The sequence below is a fragment of the Herpailurus yagouaroundi genome, unplaced genomic scaffold (genome assembly GCF_014898765.1).
Source record: "Herpailurus yagouaroundi ecotype Mexico unplaced genomic scaffold, PumYag 188, whole genome shotgun sequence".
Lineage (NCBI taxonomy): Eukaryota > Metazoa > Chordata > Mammalia > Carnivora > Felidae > Herpailurus > Herpailurus yagouaroundi.
This window is the reverse complement of record NW_024412419.1, coordinates 22,463,390-22,481,668: the sequence shown is the minus strand read 5'-3', so window position 1 is coordinate 22,481,668 and position 18,279 is coordinate 22,463,390. Positions and strand designations below refer to the sequence as shown.

The 18,279-nt window shown below is 42.3% G+C and overlaps 2 protein-coding genes and 1 long non-coding RNA gene across 7 annotated transcripts in view; 1 reads left to right on the top strand and 2 right to left on the bottom strand.

Moving 5' to 3' along the window:
- Positions 1-4,987, bottom strand: part of SLC4A1AP (solute carrier family 4 member 1 adaptor protein) — a 28,965-nt gene extending 23,978 nt beyond the window's left edge. Inside the window, exons 1-3 of the mRNA XM_040496362.1 lie at positions 4,132-4,987; positions 3,480-3,675; positions 1,056-1,178 (exon numbers count right to left, since the gene is read on the bottom strand). Of these exons, the coding sequence (XP_040352296.1) occupies positions 1,056-1,178; positions 3,480-3,675; positions 4,132-4,794 (982 nt within the window). The 5' untranslated portion in view covers positions 4,795-4,987. The remainder of the gene's footprint in view (positions 1-1,055; positions 1,179-3,479; positions 3,676-4,131) is intronic.
- A 95-nt stretch (positions 4,988-5,082) lies between these two features.
- Positions 5,083-17,931, top strand: SUPT7L (SPT7 like, STAGA complex subunit gamma). Of its 5 annotated transcripts, none has more exons than XM_040496364.1 (6): positions 5,083-5,353; positions 6,106-6,206; positions 6,837-7,439; positions 14,216-14,540; positions 15,566-15,803; positions 17,258-17,931. In XM_040496364.1, the coding sequence occupies exons 3-6, from the start codon at positions 7,027-7,029 to the stop codon at positions 17,518-17,520; spliced, it is 1,239 nt and encodes a 412-aa protein (XP_040352298.1). In that variant the 5' UTR covers positions 5,083-5,353; positions 6,106-6,206; positions 6,837-7,026; the 3' UTR covers positions 17,521-17,931. The 5 variants fall into 5 exon arrangements, with proteins under 5 accessions (XP_040352298.1, XP_040352297.1, XP_040352299.1 ...); XM_040496363.1 differs by having other exon boundaries at positions 5,083-5,378; XM_040496365.1 differs by having other exon boundaries at positions 5,083-5,406.
- Positions 16,400-16,983, bottom strand: LOC121044279 (uncharacterized). Its single transcript, XR_005797223.1, has 2 exons — positions 16,812-16,983; positions 16,400-16,768 (listed from the first exon to the last, which is right to left on the bottom strand). It is a non-coding gene; the product is annotated as an uncharacterized LOC121044279 (long non-coding RNA).
- Positions 17,932-18,279: the final 348 nt, after the last annotated feature.

The following is an 18,279-nucleotide window of genomic DNA, read 5'->3' as shown; positions in this document are numbered from 1 at the left end:
AAAGAAAAGCAAACTCAGACCAGAACAATCAGCTTGCCATAAATAGCTTTGTCCACTACATAGCAACTTTTACACTTATTATAAGTGCAGATGTAAGTTGTCACTTTGGTTTTTAGAAGCACAAATATTGGGGTGCCTGGGTGGCTCAGTTGGCTAAGCATCTGACCTGAGCTCAGGTCATGATCTCGCAGTTTGTGAGTTTGAGCCCCACATCAGGCTCTGTGCTGACAGCTCAGAGTCTGGAGCCTGCTTTGGATGCTGTGTCTCCCTCTCTCTCTCCCCCTCCCCTGCTCATGTTTTGTCTCTGTCTCTCAAAAAATGAATAAACATTAAAAAAAAATTTTTAGAAGCACAAATATCAAGGGCAGAATGCAACCAGTTCATGTATATATTCACACACACACACACACACACACGTTCTCTCAAAGCATTTCTACTGAAACAGTCCTCTGTGGAAACATTCTCTAAATTATATAAGGTGAACATCCATGTTAAGAATTACAAAAGATGAGGGGCGCATGGGTGGCGCAATTTGTTAAGCTTCCGCCTCTTGATCTCAGCTCAGGTCATGATCTTGTGGTTTGTGGGTTCAAGCCCCGCATTGGGCTCTATGCTGATGGCATACAGCCAGCTTGGGATTCTGCGTCTCCTTCTCTCTGCCCCTCACCTGCCTGTGTGCATGCTCTTTCTCTCAAAATAAATAAATAAATATTAAAAAAAAAAAAAAAAAAGAATTCTAAAAGATCAGATGAAGTAGAAACAAAGAATTTTAAGAAGTTAGGTCAATCTCCCCACCACCCCCAAGTCTAGGATCTTCTGAGAATAATGAGACCAGACGAGTCGGGAAAAAGTAGTCCCTTTTTTCCAACTTTCCAAGAAAGACTAACGAGATTTTTACTGTTTTCAAAATAAACCTGAAGCAACTGACCACAAGGGCAAGAACTGAGCAAGGAGAGCAGCAGATAAAACACAGCATTTCTAAGTACCTTGAAGATCTACAAGACAATGCTGCTGTGGAAACCTTCCACTGGCAGGGTCAGAATCTGTTTCCATACCTTCTCGGTCAAAAAAACCTTGGAGAGCCTTTTTTGGATCCTTTATATAGAAGGCCTCCCTTTCCTGCTGAAACTCTAAGACAATGGGGTTCTCTTCAGCCTCGTCCTCTACAGCATCTTCTCCTACAGGATACGGTAAAGAAAGAAAAGACAGACATAAGAAGAGACTATCTGAATGACACCCACTTTTCATTTAGCCTGCATAAAGGCACAGTTATCAATGAAAAGAAAGGTGGGGGGTGGGGGACAAGAGGGCATACAAAACCACCAATATAAATATCTTTAGGTTTCCTAAATCGTGTGACAAATTAAAACTTGTTTTCATGGCATCTTTTGTTTTTCCCCCATCACTATATTTCAAAAACAAAATTACCTACCACATTGTCCATGGGAAGAAATCTAAGCTTCTTGGCCTGGCATTCTCATTCTCTATCACCTGGGTCTAATACTCTGTCTCCGATATAATTTCTTAATATTTACCATATCTGCCAGATGGACTGGCCTTCTCATTACCCCTTTAAAATCATCAATCTCGAGGGGCACCTGGGTGGCTCAGTCAGTTAAGAGTCCAGCTTTGGCTCAGGTCATGATCTCACAGCTTGTAAGTTTGAGCCCCACGTTAGGCTCTGTGCTGACAGCTCAGAGCCTAGAACCTGCTTCGGATTCTGTCTCCATCTCTCTCTGCCCCTCCCCTGCTCATGCACTGCCTCTCTCTCTCTCTCTCTCTCTCTCTCTCAATCTCAAATATAAATAAACATTTAAAAATAATATGGGTCGCCTGGGTGGCTCAGTCGGTTAAGTGTCTGACTTCGGTTCAGGTCATGACCTCATGGCTTGTGAGTTCGAGCCCCGCGTCGGGCTCTGGGCTGATAGCTCAGAGCCTGGAGCCTGTTTCGGATTGTGTCTCCCTCTCTCTGCCCCTCCCCTGTTCACACTGTCTCTGTCTCTCTCAAAAATAAACATTAAAAAAAAATAAATAAGGGGCGCCTGGGTGGCTCAGTCGGTTAAGCGGCCAACTTCGGCTCAGGTCACGATCTCACGATCCGTGAGTTCGAGCCCTGCGTCGGGCTCTGTGCTGACAGCTCAGAGCCTGGAGCCCGTTTCAGATTCTGTGTCTCCCTCTCTCTCTGCCCCTCCCCTGTTCATGCTCTGTCTCTCTCTGTCTCAAAAATAAATAAACGCTAAAAAAAAAAAAATTTTTTTAAATAAATAAATAAATGAATGAATGAATAAATAAATAAATAAAATCATCAATCCCTACCCTGAATATTCAATATTCAGCTTCCTAAGTGCTAATTTTTCTTTCCTTCAAGTTCCAACTCAAGACCCGTCTGTTTGTAGACTTAAAAACTTTCCCAAATTTTAAGTCAGTGTTGCTCAAAAGAAATATAATGAAAGCCATACATGAAAGTTTTCATTTTCTAGTAGCCACATTAAAAAGGAGCAACCAGTAAAATTATCATGTAATCAGTATAAAAATACTATGAATGTGGTATTTTATATTCTTTTTTCACACTAGGTCTTTGAAATCCAGTGAGTATTTTACATTTATAAAACAAGTCAGCTTGGACCAGCCAGACTGTAAGTGTTCAATAACCACATGTGGGTAGTGGCTACAATACTGGACAGTGTGGGTCTAAGTCCTTAGTGATCACTCCCTTCTCTGAACCCTTACTCTAGCATACTTATGGTTTCTATAGCTTTTGTTTGGCACTTACAAAAGTAATTTCATAATATTTATCCAGTCTTCCCAACAACATATTAAGGCATTCTTTTTTTTTATATTCCTAGCCCCTGAATACCCATTGTCCAAAATGTCTGGTATTATGGGAAGTTCAATTTATTCCTCTGGCTAAAGGATGAGGTTTCCCTGATTAGCTATTTTGCATTTCAGGGAATTTACACAAAGTACAAAAATTCGAAGGACTATCCTATATTGAACATTCCATGTTACTTGACTGAATATAGTTCCATCCTCTCCAATGATAATAGTCAAGGCCAGTACCATTTAAATGGTAAAAATAATAAATTAGTTGTATGCTGGGGAAGAGTTTACAACAAGGGAGTGGACTGTAAAATGCATTAAAAGACTGGGCTCCTGGCTGGCTCAGTCCACAAAGCACGCAACTCTTGATCTCTGGGTTGTAAGTTTGAGGCCCACTCTGAGTGTAGAGATTACTTAAAAGTAAAATCTTAAAAAAAAAAAAAAGAAAGAAAGAAAAGAAATCCATAGTGCCTGTAATTCACCTTTTTGACATCAGAAAAGTTAATGAATCTCTGTGGGTTTTGGTAGTCTCATGTGCAAATTGTATTTGTCCCATCTATCTCAAATAGTCATGAAAGGTGTATGATAGAAAACAATTAAAGATACCACTAGTAATGAATTTAAAATATTAACCTCTGGCAGCAATTTTAATTTCTTACCCATTCCCCAGGTGCAGCCCATTTCATCATCTTGACTACTAGTATTTCTCTTCCTTTCATTGGTATCCATTTCTTCTTCCTCATCCGAGTCTTCTCCTAGCATCTTCTTCTCCAACATCATTTGTTGCTGCTTGCGCAATTCTTTCAATTGCGTTACTGTCAACTCGGATTCTGCTTCTCGGTCTTCCTCTGGTCCCTGATGAACCAAGAGAAAGAATTCTTTCAGAGTTCAGGACCGCTGAATTCATATCTCACTTTCAGAAATATGGCAATGTGGGGGCGCCTGGGTGGCTCAGTCGACTAAGCGTCCGACTTCCTCTCAGGTCATAACCTCTCAGTTCGTGGCTTCGGGTCCCGCGTGGGGCTGTGTGCTGACAGCTCGGAGCCTGGAGCCTGCTTCGGAGTCTGTGTCTCCCTCTCTCTATGCTCCTCCCCTGCTCAAGCTCTCGCTCTCTCGCAAAAATAAATAAACATTAAAGTAAAATAAAAGAAAAAAATACGGCAATGTGTACAGAGGCCTGGAAAGAGGCCAGATTCTCCCACTTTTGTAATCGCTTACTGGGAGAATCTCCTTCCTCCGCGAAAGCTTAAGGAGCTCTGGAACCCAGCCCGGTGCGCTCCGGAGATTTCAGTCCTAGGTTTTTCTACTTACCTGAAGAAGAAACAGCCGGGTGCTGCCTCCAAAGCGAAGAACATGCCCGACATGGACGCGACAATAGGTGCGGGGTGGGATGCGGGTTTTGTTAAGAAAAGTGCCATGGGTGCTTCCCAGATCATAAAGGTAAAAGCCAGGCCCGTGGCCGTCGCATTCTCCTTCGAGGCCGGACACCCTGTGCTGCAGCACGGCGTGGTACCGAGACACCGAAGGGTGCTCCAGGCACACGTCGCAGCTAGACAGCCTCCCGAAAAGGCAGTAGCTTGTCCCTTTCAAGCTCCAGGTGCCAAGGATGGTGCCGCTCTTCAGTGTCTCTAGGCTGTAGGGGGCCGTGGCGGGGCCGCCCCACGGCGGCTCTCGGTACGGTGGAGCCCGGGCCGGACCGCCAGGGGATGGAGCCGCTGTGGGCGGCCGCGGCTGCTCCTCCGGTGGACTCCTGGTGTCCCCGCTGTCCGGCCGCACTGGCGGGACGTCAGGCTCCACGGAATCGGGGTCTAGCAGCACCGTGGGCCCTTCCTTCTTCACCTCCTCAGGGTCTGAAGGACTGGTGGCGGGGGCCCTGCCCCGCACAGCCGGGGGCACCGGCAGGGTTGGTTTCTTGAAATCGTCATTGAGCTCTTGCAAAGCCTGAGGCTCGGACTTAGAGGAGCTATCGGCCATCCTCAATCGGGTGCAGTCTCGGAATCTGTTCCTGGGAAACCTCCCCCTTCGGTCTCTAGGTTCCTCTCCACGCCTCGCTCTCCCAGCTCCCGGTGGCTTCTCTGAACCCCGATGGCGGATTTGTTCCTTCACCACCTGCCACGTTACGAAGAGATGAATATCAAGGGCAGGTCATAATAAGAAAAACAAAAAACAAAACAGTAAAAGGCGGCCGAGGAGCTGTCAGCACGGGGACATCTTTAGAGGTTGCAACCGGATAGTAATGACTTCCTGTGGCACAGCCAGATTGAGCAGAAGCGTTTCCGGCAGCCTGGGACCACTAATCCGAAAGCCAGTCTTCCGGGCCTGGCGCGACCCTCGCCTCGGGCCTTTCCGAGTCGTATAGTCGCGCAGCCCAGCTCCTGCGAAGCGGCAGTGAATAGTGCCTCCGTCCAGGTCCAGACCTTCTCGTCTCCCGGCTGCTCCGGGCATCAGGAGACCCCAGGATCCTGTGATTGGCGCCTGTGCCTGCTGACCGTGACCGAGGAGCCCCGAGGGACCTGGACGTTCCTTGAGCTTGGTGCCTGTTCTTCGTCCTCTTTTCGGTGAAATTAAGGAAGAGGGCGATTTTTTGTGTGTCCCCTCATTGATCCGTTTCTTTGTTCATTCTTTTGTTTGTTTTCCAAAACCAGTTATTCAGACTGCATAGTGTAGTGGTTAAGAGCCTGACTATCTGGATTGTCTCCCTCGGTCATTTGTGATATTGGGAAAGACAGTGGGCCTTAGCTTCCACCTTTAAAAACTGAGGTAGTTGGGAAAACCGAATCAAACAATAAAGGCATAGCCTGGCACATAGTAAGCGCTCACTAAATGCTGGGTATACTGTGTGCCAGACACGGTACAAAGATCATGGTTGTGGGAGATAGATGAAAGAATAAAATTGATTGAGACAAGTACTAGTTTAAATCCATGCCTAAATGCTGTGATGGAAACACCAGAAGTGCTGTGAGAATATAATAAAGGGAGATTTACTGGGGAGATGATGGGGAGTGGTAACTTAACCTATACTTAAGAATGAATAAAAGTCTGCCAAGAATGTAGTGGGTGGCAGGGCATTTCTGGCAGATCACAACTTAAAGGGTCAATTTGTGGAAATACATGGCATTCTCAAGAAACTGAGTAGAATGACGTATGTTAGAACTAGGGTAGTAATTTCCTCCAGGAAGCTCCCTCTTTGTTATTCCACTGCACCAGGTCTGTGTCTCTAGAGCAGCCCTTTCTGCACATTTTTGTATCGAAATAGTCTGTTTATATTTCTCTCCTTCACCTCAGGTCGGGGATCTGGCTGTGGTCTTTGTCTTCTTCCATAACGTGTGGCATTTGGTAAACATTTGTTCAACTTGAAGAGACATATGGGCAATGAATCTGGAAAGGTGGGTTGAAGTCAGATTGCAAATTTTGATCAATGGTAGACCAAAGAATTCTGGCTGACTTTTTCCAATAGGCAATGAGAAGCCATTAGATCTGAGTTGTAATAAGAGTAAGTCTAGCAGCACTGGAGAATAGATTAGACACAAGGAGAGACTGGAGTAAGGGATGCCAATTAGGAGGCAGCAGAAATCACTCAGATTCTTCCCTGTGTATGTCAGAAGTTCAATGCCTAAGACCATTTAGATTACTGGTCAATAAATTTTTCCACCAGGATCCATTGAAATATTGCTCATGTTTTTGACATACACCGAATAAGAACCACCTCTTCCTATCTTTACTCCCCTTTCTCCTACTGATTCAGGACAGATGTGTCAAGATACTCTGAGACATATTCCAGCTGTCATTTAAGTATCTTGCCTTGCAAATTGCTCAAGATTGGGCACGATGATAGTTCTAGTAATGAGTTAGTAGGGTGAGATGGAAAACACGGACACTAGAGCTCCCAATACTATTGCAGCTGTTAGTCTCCTGATGACCCAAATGCCACCTATGGCTCAGTCCAGTAGGAATTGTCATTGTGTGTGACTGTGGTGACTGGCATCTAACAGTTGTATCTCTCTTAATTTCTTCAGGGAGAATATCTTTGGTCCTACAGCGTTGCTGACACTGACATTTTCTAAGTCGTGTTAAACAGCCTACTTTTTATGTCAATAACTGGCCAGACTTCATATTTTTCACCACAGAAGCCTATAACCTAGAGATTTAAGAACACTGCTTTCGGTTATCACTACGTTTAACGTGAAAGTTCTTTCTTATTCCAAAATGTTGAGATACTGGGGAGAGATACCAATCTCATCAAGCCAGACCAACAGGAGTTCCTTTGATTTGCTCCCACGGGAGTTCCGTCTTGTGGAAGTCCATGACCCACCCCTGCATCAACCCTCAGCCAATAAGCCCAAGCCCCCCACTATGCTGGACATCCCCTCAGAGCCATGCAGCCTCACCATCCATACCATTCAGCTGATCCAGCACAACCGACGTCTGCGCAACCTCATTGCCACAGCTCAGGCCCAGAGTCAGCAGCAGACAGAAGGTGTAAAGACTGAAGAGAATGAACCTCTTCCCTCTTGCCCTGGGTCACCTCCTCTTCCTGATGACCTCCTGCCTTTAGACTGTAAGAATCCCAATGCACCATTCCAGATTCGGCACAGTGATCCAGAGAGTGACTTTTACCGGTAAGACAAGGCTTTGCTCTATCTTACTTTTCTCAAAACATCTGCACAACACTGTTCAGCATGTAATAACATTCCTGTGAAGAAACGGAGGATAAGAGTAATTGACATGGCCAAAGTTGCTCAGGTAATTAGTAGGAAGTCTAAGACTTGAACTGATCTTCAAATCCAGAATCTGTATCTTTTATTTATTTTTTTTTAAGTTTATTTATTTATTTATTTTGAGAAAGACAGCACATGCAGGGGAGGAGCAGAGAGAGAATCCCAGGTAGGCTTCATGCAGTCAGTGTACAGAGCCCGACAACGGGGCTCAAATTCAAGAATTTGAGTTTAACCGACTGAGCCACACAGCCTCCCCTGCATCTTTTATTTTTGAGGTAACAAATATTTATTGAGTGCTTATTCTATACCAACCACTTTGCTAGAAGCAAGGAACTACCCCGGTATGTGAAAGAAGCCATGGCCTCACAATCCACAGAGTGTAGTCTTTCTATTTCATTTAAAATGTATATTATGGGGGCGCCTGGGTGGCGCAGTCGGTTAAGCGTCCGACTTCAGCCAGGTCACGATCTCGCAGTCCGGGAGTTCGAGCCCCGCGTCAGGCTCTGGGCTGATGGCTCGGAGCCTGGAGCCTGGTTCCAATTCTGTGTCTCCCTCTCTCTCTGCCCCTCCCCCGTTCATGTTCTGTCTCTCTCTGTCCCAAAAATAAATAAACGTTGAAAAAAAAATTTTTTTAATGTATATTATGGATTTAGCTCAGTGTCTTAAAATTTGCACCAGTTTGAACCGTGCAGGCCCACTTACATGCGGATGTTTTTACAGAACAGTACTGTAGATGTATTTTCTCTTCCTTATGGTTTTCTTAGTAACATTTTCTTTTCTGTAGCTTACTTTATTGTAAGAACATAGTATATAATACATATACAAAATATGTGTTAATTGACTCTATGTTATCACTAAGGCTTCCAGTTAACAGCAGGCTATTAGTCATTGGGGTGCCTGGCTGGCCTAGTCAGAAGAGCATGTGACTCTTGATCTCAGGGTCGTGAGTTTGAACTCTGTGTTGGGTATAGAGATTACTAAAAAGAAGTTAATAAACAAATATAAAAAAAATAGTAAACCATTAATCATTAACTTTTGGGGGAGTCAAAGCTATATGCAGATTCTCTACTTCATGCTGGCACCTCTAACTCCCACATTGTTCATGGATCAACTGTTATTTTCATTTTGATAACATCATTTAAGAAATAATATAAAAATGTTCTTGATCCTTGTTATTCAAAACCTGGGCAGAGACTAACAGCATCAACATCACCTGGGAGCTTGTTAGAAGTTCAGAGTCTCAGGGCCTACATAGCCTGCTGAATCAGAATCTTCATTTTAACAAGATCTCCAGAAGATTCGTGTGTATATTTAAGTTTGAGAAGCCCTATTCCAAGTCCTCTGAATGACTGCCTTATAACCTAATGCTACTACTAGGTTTCAGTGTGTAAGTTTGCATTTGGCGCGAAATAATTACTTTTTGTTTTCATTTTGAAGTTTGTCAGACCAAAGAAAAGTTTAAATAATAGTACAGGAGGGGTGCCTGGGTAGGTCAGTTGGTTAAGCATCCGACTTCGGCTCAGGTCATGATCTCATTGTTTGTGGGTTTGAACCCCACAGCAGACTCTGTGCTGACAGCTCAGAGCCTGGAGCCTGCTTCCGATTTTGTGTCTCCCTCTCCCCCTCCCCCACTCACACTCTGACTGTCTCCCTCTCTAAAATATAAATAAACATGAAAAAAATTTTAAATAGTACAAAAAATGCCCAAATGCTCCTTACCAGGATTTACCAATTGTTAACATTTTGCTACATTTATTTTCTCTCACATATGTATAAGTGTGTATACACATATAAATATATATGTAACATATACACATACACACTTTTTTTGTCAAATATTTTAAAGCTGCACATATCCCAATATTTCACCCCTTAATTCTTAAGCATTCTTTCACCTCTAAATTCTTCACCTTATCCTAAGAATAAGGAAAATTTCCTATGTGATTTCAATACTATTATCACACCAAAGCAAATGAACACTAAGTAAATAATATAAGCCCAGTTTAGATTACTCCAGTTCTCCAAAATACCTTTTGTAGATATATTTTTCCCTAATCCAGAACCTAACAAAGATTCATGCATTGCCTTTGGTTGTTTTTTTTTATTTTTTTTTTTTATTTAAAAAAAAATTTTTTTTTCAACGTGTATTTATTTTTGAGACAGAGAGAGACAGAGCATGAACAGGGGAGGGGCAGAGACAGAGGGAGACACAGAATCTGAAACAGGCTGCAGGCTCCGAGCGGTCAGCACAGAGCCCGACGCGGGGCTCGAACTCACGGGCCGTGAGATCATGACCTGAGCCGAAGTTGGACGCTTAACCAACCAAGCCACCCAGGCGCCCCTGCCTTTGGTTGTTTAGTGTCTTTTAAACCAGAATAGCTTCCTCTTTAAAAAAAAAAAACAACAACAATATAAATCTTTTTTAAGAGTTCAGGTCATTTAGAATATAGAATGTCCCACTCACTGGATTTGCTGATTATTACCTCGAGATTAGATTCAGGTTAAATATGTGTTTAGCCAAAAAAAAAAAAAAAAACCAACCCCATAAATAATACTGCATATTATTCATTGCATGTGCTTATTGATGATAATAGTTACTACTATTTTAATTGTCCCAAATTAATGAGAAAAGAACAGAAATAGGCTTAATAAGTAAGGGTTGCAGTTGGGCCAGATGGAGACCAGATGATGTCCTGGGGCACTGTATAATCGAAGGTTCTAAAGTCCTAGGAATAGTGAAAACTGTGTCATTACATGCATGGCACAAGAAAACTTGCTCTGTGGTGATCAGTACCCTATTGACATTTTGAAGGCAGTTTAGCTTTAACAAAATTATGTTGTTCATCCTATTAAATTGATGCTGTTACTTATTTTTAACTTAAAATTTTTTTTTTAATTTAGAGAGTGAGAGAGAGAGAGAGAGAGAGAGAGTAGGGGGGTGGGACAAAGGGAGAGAGAAAGAGATAGAGAATCTCACACAGGCTCCACACTCAGCACAGAGCCTGATGCAGGACTCAATCCCCTGAGACCATGACCTGACCTGAAATCAAGACTCGGATGTTCAACTGACTGAACCACTCAGGTGCCCGATGCTATTATTTAGAATTCTGTAGCTGTGTGTAAAACTTCTAATTTTTTTTTCTTTTTCAAGTTTTTTTTTTTTAATTTTTAAATATTTATTTAGTTTTGAGAGAGAGACAGAGTATGAGCAGAGAGAGACAGAGAGAGAGGGACACACAAAATCCGAAATAGGATCAGGCTCCCAGCTGTTAACCCAGAGCCCAATGTGGGTCTTGAACTCACGAACCGTGAGATCATGACCTGAGCCAAAGTCAGACGCCTAACCGACTAGCCACCCAGGTATCCCTCAAGTTTTTATTTAAATTCCAGTTAGTTAACATACAGGGTAATATTAGTTTCAGGTGTAGGATTTAGTGATTCATCACTTACATACAACACCCCGTGCTCATCACAAGTGCCCTCCTTAATACCCATCACCCATTTAACCCATCCCCCTGCCCACCTCTCCTCCAGCAACCCTCAGTTTGTTCTCCATAGTTAAGAGTCTGTTTTCTGGTTTGCCTGTCTTTTTTTCCCCTATATTCATCTATATGTTTCGTAAATTCCACATATGAGTGAAATCATACGGTATTTGTGACCTCTTTCGCTCAGCATAATACTCTCTAGTACTAGTCATGTCATTGCAAACGGCAAGATTTCATTTTTTATGGCTGAGAAATAGTCCACTATAGATATGTAATATATATATATATTATGTATGTATATAATACATATACATTATGTGTATATATTATATATTTTATATATATATATATAAAATATATATATGTCTTCTTTATCCATTCCTCAGTCAATGGACATTTGGGCTCTTTCCATAATTTGGCTATTGTTGATAATTCTGCTATAAACATCAGGGTGCATGTATCCTTTTAACTCTTCAAATCAGTATTTTTGTATCCTTTGGGTAAATACCTAGTAGTGCAATTGCTAGGTCGTAGGGCAATTCTATTTTTAACTTACTGAGGAACCTCTATACTATCTTCCAAAGCGGGCTGCACCAGTTTGCATTCCCATCAACAGTGTTAAGAGTGTTCCCTTTTCTCCGTATCCTCGCCAACATCTCTTGTTTTCTGTGTTGTTAATTTTAGCCGTTCTGACAGGTGTGAGGTGATATCTCATTGTACTTTTGATTTGTATTTCCCTGATGATGACTGACGTTGAGCATCTTTTCATGTGTCTGTTAGCCGTCTGTATGTCTTCTTGGGAAAAATGTCTATTCATGTCCTCTGCCGATTTTTAACTGGATTGTTTGGTTTTTGGGTGTTGAGTTTTATAAGTTCTTTATATAGATTTTGGATGGATACTAACCCTTTATCAGATGTCATTTGCAAATATGCAATATTCTGAAATATTCTCCCATTCTGAAGGTTGCCTTTTAGTTTTGTTGTTTCTTGTTGTTGTACAGCAGCTTTTTATCTTGATGATGTCCCAATAGTTTATTTTTGCTTTTGTTTCTTTGCCTCAGGAGACGTATCTATTAAGAAGTTGCTACGGCCAATGTCAAAGATGTTATACTGCCTGTGTTCTCCTCTAGGATTTTGATGGTTTCCTGTCTCACAGTTAGGTCTTTTCATCCATTTTGAATTTATTTTTGTATATGGTGTAAGAAAGTGGTCCAGTTTTCCCAACACCATTTGTTGAAGACACTGTCTTTTTTTCCATTGGATATTCATTCATGTTTTGTCAAAGATTCGTTGACCATCTAGTTGTGGATCCATTTCTGGGTTTTCTGTTCAGTTCCATTGATCTCCATTTCCATTTTTGTGCCAGTACCATACTGTCTTCATCACTACATCTTTGTAATATAACTTGAAGTCTGGAATTGTGATCCTCTGGCTTGGCTTTGCTTTTCTTTTTGAAGATTGCTTTGGCTATTGAGGGTCTTTTTTAGGATTTTAGAATTATTTTGTTCTAGCTCTGTGAAAAATGCTGGTGGTATTTTGATTGCATTAAATGTGTAGTTTGCTTAGCGTAGTATAGGCATTTTAATAATATTTGTTCTTCCAATCTCAAACTTCTGATTTTAATTGTTAGGAAGAGCTGTAACCATCAGAAGCTTATAACTAGTTTGTTTTATACATACTTAAGAAACTGTTTAACAGAAATAATTTGCATCAGCTATGGGGGTGCTAAAATAATTATTGTCCTTTGAAATAAGTCCATGCGTTACTCAAATAAAGCAATACTGGTTTAGCTATTTATTAGGTACTTCTGAGCCTTTAGCTTTTGGCCTAGGGAGCCTGGCCATGGGAAATGATGGTGGAAATAGTAAATGAAAAGTTATTTCGCAGTTGGTTTTATTTTCCAGCTATTATGTGGATTGCAGTAGTTGCTTCTGAGCAGATGATAGTAAAGTGGGTGGATAGCTCCTCAAGCCCCCTTGTACAGCACATGGGGACACATGCCAAGTATGTACCTTATTTTATCCATTTACTTCCTTTGTCAGAGGGAGACAGAAAACAGGAATTTTAAATTTTTCTAAGTAATTAGAAGTTTGCTAGAAGTTATTTTTAGGAGACCAGGCAGCTTTTTTAAGTTGTTTTTTTTTGTTTTGTTTTGTTTTGTTTTGTTTTTTTCAGATTAAGATCTCTACAGGGGTGCCTGGGTGGCTCAGTGGGTGAAGCATCCGACCCTGGATTTTGACTCATGTCACGATCCTAGAGTCGTGGGATCGAGCCCCGCATTGGGCTCCATGCTAAGTGTGTAGGCTGCTTGGTATTCTCTCTCCCCCTGCCCTTCTCCCTCACTCGTGCTCTCGCTCTCGCTCTCGCTCTCTCGCTCTCTCTCTCAGACAATTACTTAATTTAATTTAATTTAATAATTTAATTTAATTTAAAAAAGATTTCTACAGCAGTGATTAGGACAAAATGGTGTATTATGAAGAACATATTCTATATGCTGCCAAAGCAAGCACAGTATTATGAAGAACATAGGATCTGAAGTTAGAAGCTCAACCTCTTGATAATACCTGTACAACTTCTGGCACGTCAGCCCCTCTGAACCTCAATTTCCTCACCTGCCAAATGGGAATAATAGGGACCCTACCCATTTCTTTACACAGGGTAGGATAAAAATGCTTTGGAGACTGTATTTTAAGTTGTTTTTATAAAATTGAGTTGCTTTGCCAGTTTCACAAATGGTCTATTTTAGTTGTAGAAGAATCTCCTAATTGGGACTGTGAATTTCTGAAAGTCCATTTATCACCCAGCATATGAGGAAACTATGTTGTGGGGAAATAACTAGAGCACCACTGAGCAGTATCTCAGCTCTAGTGTTAAATTTTATTATCTCCTACAAATGATCAATATCAAGATGGTAAAAGGAAGCTTCCTATTTACCTGACACTCTTTTATATTGTTTGTTATAGACATGTATTGCCTATTAAAGCTTTGTGTACTTGGAGGAGCTCAGAGATGACTGTGAGTTGTTGAGACCTGCGCTGGCCGCAGCAAGATGAAACTGGGCTCTGTAATCTGCATAGAATCCCCTAGAAAGCTGGGCCAGCGGCTTGACCGAAATTATAAAACTCCTAGGGAAACAGGACAGGTGACCCCTGTGCGAGAGCACTGATAACATTGCTATATGTCTCCTTTCAGTGGCAAGGGGGAACCTGTGACGGAACTCAGCTGGCACTCCTGTCGGCAGCTCCTTTACCAGGCAGTGGCCACAATCCTGGCCCACGCAGGCTTTGAGTGTGCTAATGAAAGTGTCCTGGAGACCCTCACTGATGTGGCACACGAGTACTGCCTTAAATTCACCAAGTTGCTGCGCTTCGCTGTGGATCGGGAGGCCCGGCTGGGGCAGACTCCTTTCCCTGACGTTATGGAGCAAGTATTCCATGAAGTGGGCATTGGCAGTGTGCTCTCCCTCCAGAAGTTCTGGCAGCACCGCATCAAGGACTATCACAGTTACATGCTACAGGTGAGGTGACCCCATGAGAAGTGGGTAAAAGTGTGTAATGTAGGGGTGTTAGCAGGATCCCACAACACTCACCCTAGAGAGCAGGGTACAGGGTCTTGGAACAGAGTGGACTTGACATGCTCTCCTCCTGGCCCTGGCTGTGTTCCATCGGCCTCATCACTGACCTGGCCAGAGCCAGGGGCCTTCTTTAGCCAATGAGTGGCTCCATTTATTGATCACACTTCCTCTGGAAGAAATTATACACGGGTATGTAGAGTCTGAGAGAATGTGGTTAGCATGCTTTATTCAACAGATATTTATTGAGTCCTATTTTGAGTCAGGCACTGTGGGATACAACAGTGAACAAGTTCTTTCAGCTTGTATTCTTGAGACGGAAACAAAAACAAGTAAATAAATAATGATCAAAACAATTTCAGCTGGCGTTAAGTGCTGTGAAAAACAGAACCAAACAGAATGAGATGATACTGCCCAAGGGTGGAAGAGGGGGCAGAGATACCATTTTGGGTTAGAACCAGAAATACCTAATCTCTTTAACCTATGTGGCCTTAAGTCATTTGTTCACTGTTTTGTTTTTCCCAAATCTAAAATATGATAAGGACTTTTTAACACCCAACAAAAAAGTCTTTGCTAAGCGATTCAGATTTCCTACACCATTCATTATCCACCTAGAGTGCATATGTCAACAGTTTTTACAGACAAAAATATAATCTTTTGTCCCCATTCTGATTTATCTCTAACAAAGCCTCTTTTGCCTTTGTGTAGCTTAATTAATGACACACAAAGTCTCTGCAAACAACTTTTCTTTACATGTCTCTGTCATTTACAAATGCAAACACCCTACACAAATTCCTTCCATGTGCCAACTATGCTCAAAAAAAAAAAAAAGTAAAAAAAATTTCCTTCCATTGGCAGTGGTTGCTTTATTCATATTCACATGATGTTGTTTTTTCCATGGGATGCCACAAGCTGACTATCCACCTTGCTTTTAACATTCCTTTGGAAAAATGACTCTTGCTTGCCAACAGATTAGTAAGCAACTATCTGAGGAGTATGAAAGGATTGTCAATCCTGAGAAGGCCACAGAGGACACTAAACCTGTAAAGATCAAGGAAGAACCTGTAAGTGACATCACCTTCCCCGTCAGTGAGGAGCTGGAGGCTGACCTTACTTCTGGAGACCAGTCACTGCCCATGGGAGTCCTCGGGGCTCAGAGTGAGCGCTTCCCATCTAACCTGGAGGTCGAGGCTTCGCCACAGGCTTCAAGTAAGAGAAATCAACCGACTCTGATTCTGGGAGATCTGCCAATCTCAGCACTCTGCATTTTGGAATCAAACTCTGGAGATGAGAGGAAAAAAAAGTGTGGGTGGCAGGAGATTGGAAAGTCTAAAAACAAATACAGCCTCATTGATCTAGTGATACCAACATTCTTTTCTTTGTAATCAGTGAAGGGAGGACTAACACAACCGTACAGGCATTATTTAAAATCGTTCCAAGTTAGGATACAGATTCAGTATGTGTTATCCTGTTGATTGCCAGAGTTAATTTAGCTGACCCATATGGGTGGGCAGATGCCCCCTTTATCACTTAGTATGCTGTACTGTTTTTTCCTGATGCTTCTACTCATTAGACAACGCCCAGATTAAATAGAGGAATGTTAATTGCTCAAGGCTGTTTGAATAGTTGGGCTTCCTTGCTAGAGTGCTCCCAATAAATTGTAGCTGAAAGGGATTGCAATAGGGCTATCCAGTTAGAGGTGCCTGCTTCTTCTTCCAGACTCTGTGATCACCTTAGGAACCAGGATGAGCAATTCTTAAGTTAGGTAGATTGCAAATTAGTCGAGATACTCAGTGTTGTTGTTTTTTTTTTTTTTTACAAATATAAATGGCCATTTCATCAATGCACAAATCCTAAACAGAATTAGGCCACATCGTTTTAAGTGTTGAGCAGAGAACCTTTCACCATGGAAGAAGTAATAACCACAAACAGTGTTGCTAGAACACAGACAGGAGGGCCGAAGAGAAATTGTTGCAGACTTAGGAACCATGTCTCTTTTCAGCATTCTGGGAACTGCTGCCAGCATTTTGTAGTGATCATTAAGTTCATAATATGAGAGAGGACCAGGGACTCAAAAGGCAGGAAAATAGGACAGCTTTATAGAAGGAAGGAAAGAAGAAACAATACCTGAACAAGAAACCATGGTTGTGCCATGAGACAGGGAATCTTTGTACCTGTGTAGTTTTAGTATATGTGCTGCCGAAGCGAGCACTGTACCTGTGTAGTTTTACTTCCCTGGCTTAGGGGAAATGGGAGGGTGGGTGAGGTGGGGTAAAGGAGAGTAGAGGAAGTGGAAAGGAAAATATTCAGAATTGGTAGTTTGTTTTTTAATTTTTATTTTTGAGACAGAGAGAGAGCTAGAAGGTGATTGGGGAGGGATAGAGGGAGAGAGAGAATCCTAAGCAGGCTCAATGTGGGGCTCGAACCCACAAATCATGAGATCATGACCTGAGCCAAAATTAAGAGTCAGCCACTTAACTGACTAAGCCACCACCCAGGCACCCCTGGAGCTGGTAGCTTTTTGAACAGAAGATAACAACCATATTCTCCAGCCAGGCAGAATCAGAGTACAAACTGAGCTTAAAGGCTGCCCTGGGTAAAATATTTGTTTTGCTGTGTTCCAGCCTTGGCTTACTACTAGTTGTGTGTTCTTCCATTGCTAGGCACGGAGGTAAATGCTTCCCCTCTTTGGAATCTGGCCCATGTGAAAATGGAGCCTCAAGAGAGTGAAGAAGGCAACGTCTCTGGGCATGGTGTGCTGGGCAGTGATGTCTTCGAGGAGCCCATGTCCGGGATGAGTGAAGCTGGAATCCCCCAGAGCCCCGATGACTCAGACAGCAGCTATGGTTCCCACTCCACTGATAGCCTCATGGGGTCCTCCCCTGTTTTCAACCAGCGTTGCAAGAAGAGGATGAGGAAAATATAAAAGGAAAAGGGGAGATGTTCTGTCCAGATCCATAAGACCCAACAGAAAACCTTGATGTATTCAAATATTTCCATAAAAGGTGATTTGACTCTTACTCTCAACCACAGAGCAATTTCTGGATTTCAGTGGAGATGGATTTAACAAAACAAGTTTGCATTTTACTTTTACATCCAGTTTTGTAGTTTTCCACAACGAAGCCATCTTTTACAGACCGTTCATGACACTGGGATGATAATCAGGAGACAGAGCACTGTCCCTGTCATCCTTACCATTGCACAGCTAAGAAGTACATACTGGTTGGCCCTGTACTGCACGGATATTGTACAGATTGAGATTGTTATCAGACCTCCAAGCTGTGCTTGCAAAGACTCACAAGTAAATATATGCTGATATATCAGTTTTTTCACTGAACTTGCTTCACTTTGGGGTCGAATCAGTGGGAACCCGGTACTAAAACCTAAGAGAAAATAGCTAATCCCCTTTTTAGTGGTCTTTTTTGAACAGTTTTTGCTGCCCATGAGGTCTCCTGAACCCAGGGGTGTGTGGTGCTTCTTTGGCAGCCGTGTTTCATCCACGTTGCTTTTTTTTTTTCCTTTAGAGAAAAAAAAATTGTTTTAACATTTATTATTGAGAGACAGAGAAAGATAGAGCATGAGTATGGAAGGGGCAGAGAGAGGGGGAGAGACAGAATCCAAAGCAGACTCCAGGCTCCAAGCTGTCAGCACAGAGCCCAACACAGGGCTCGAACTCACAAACCAC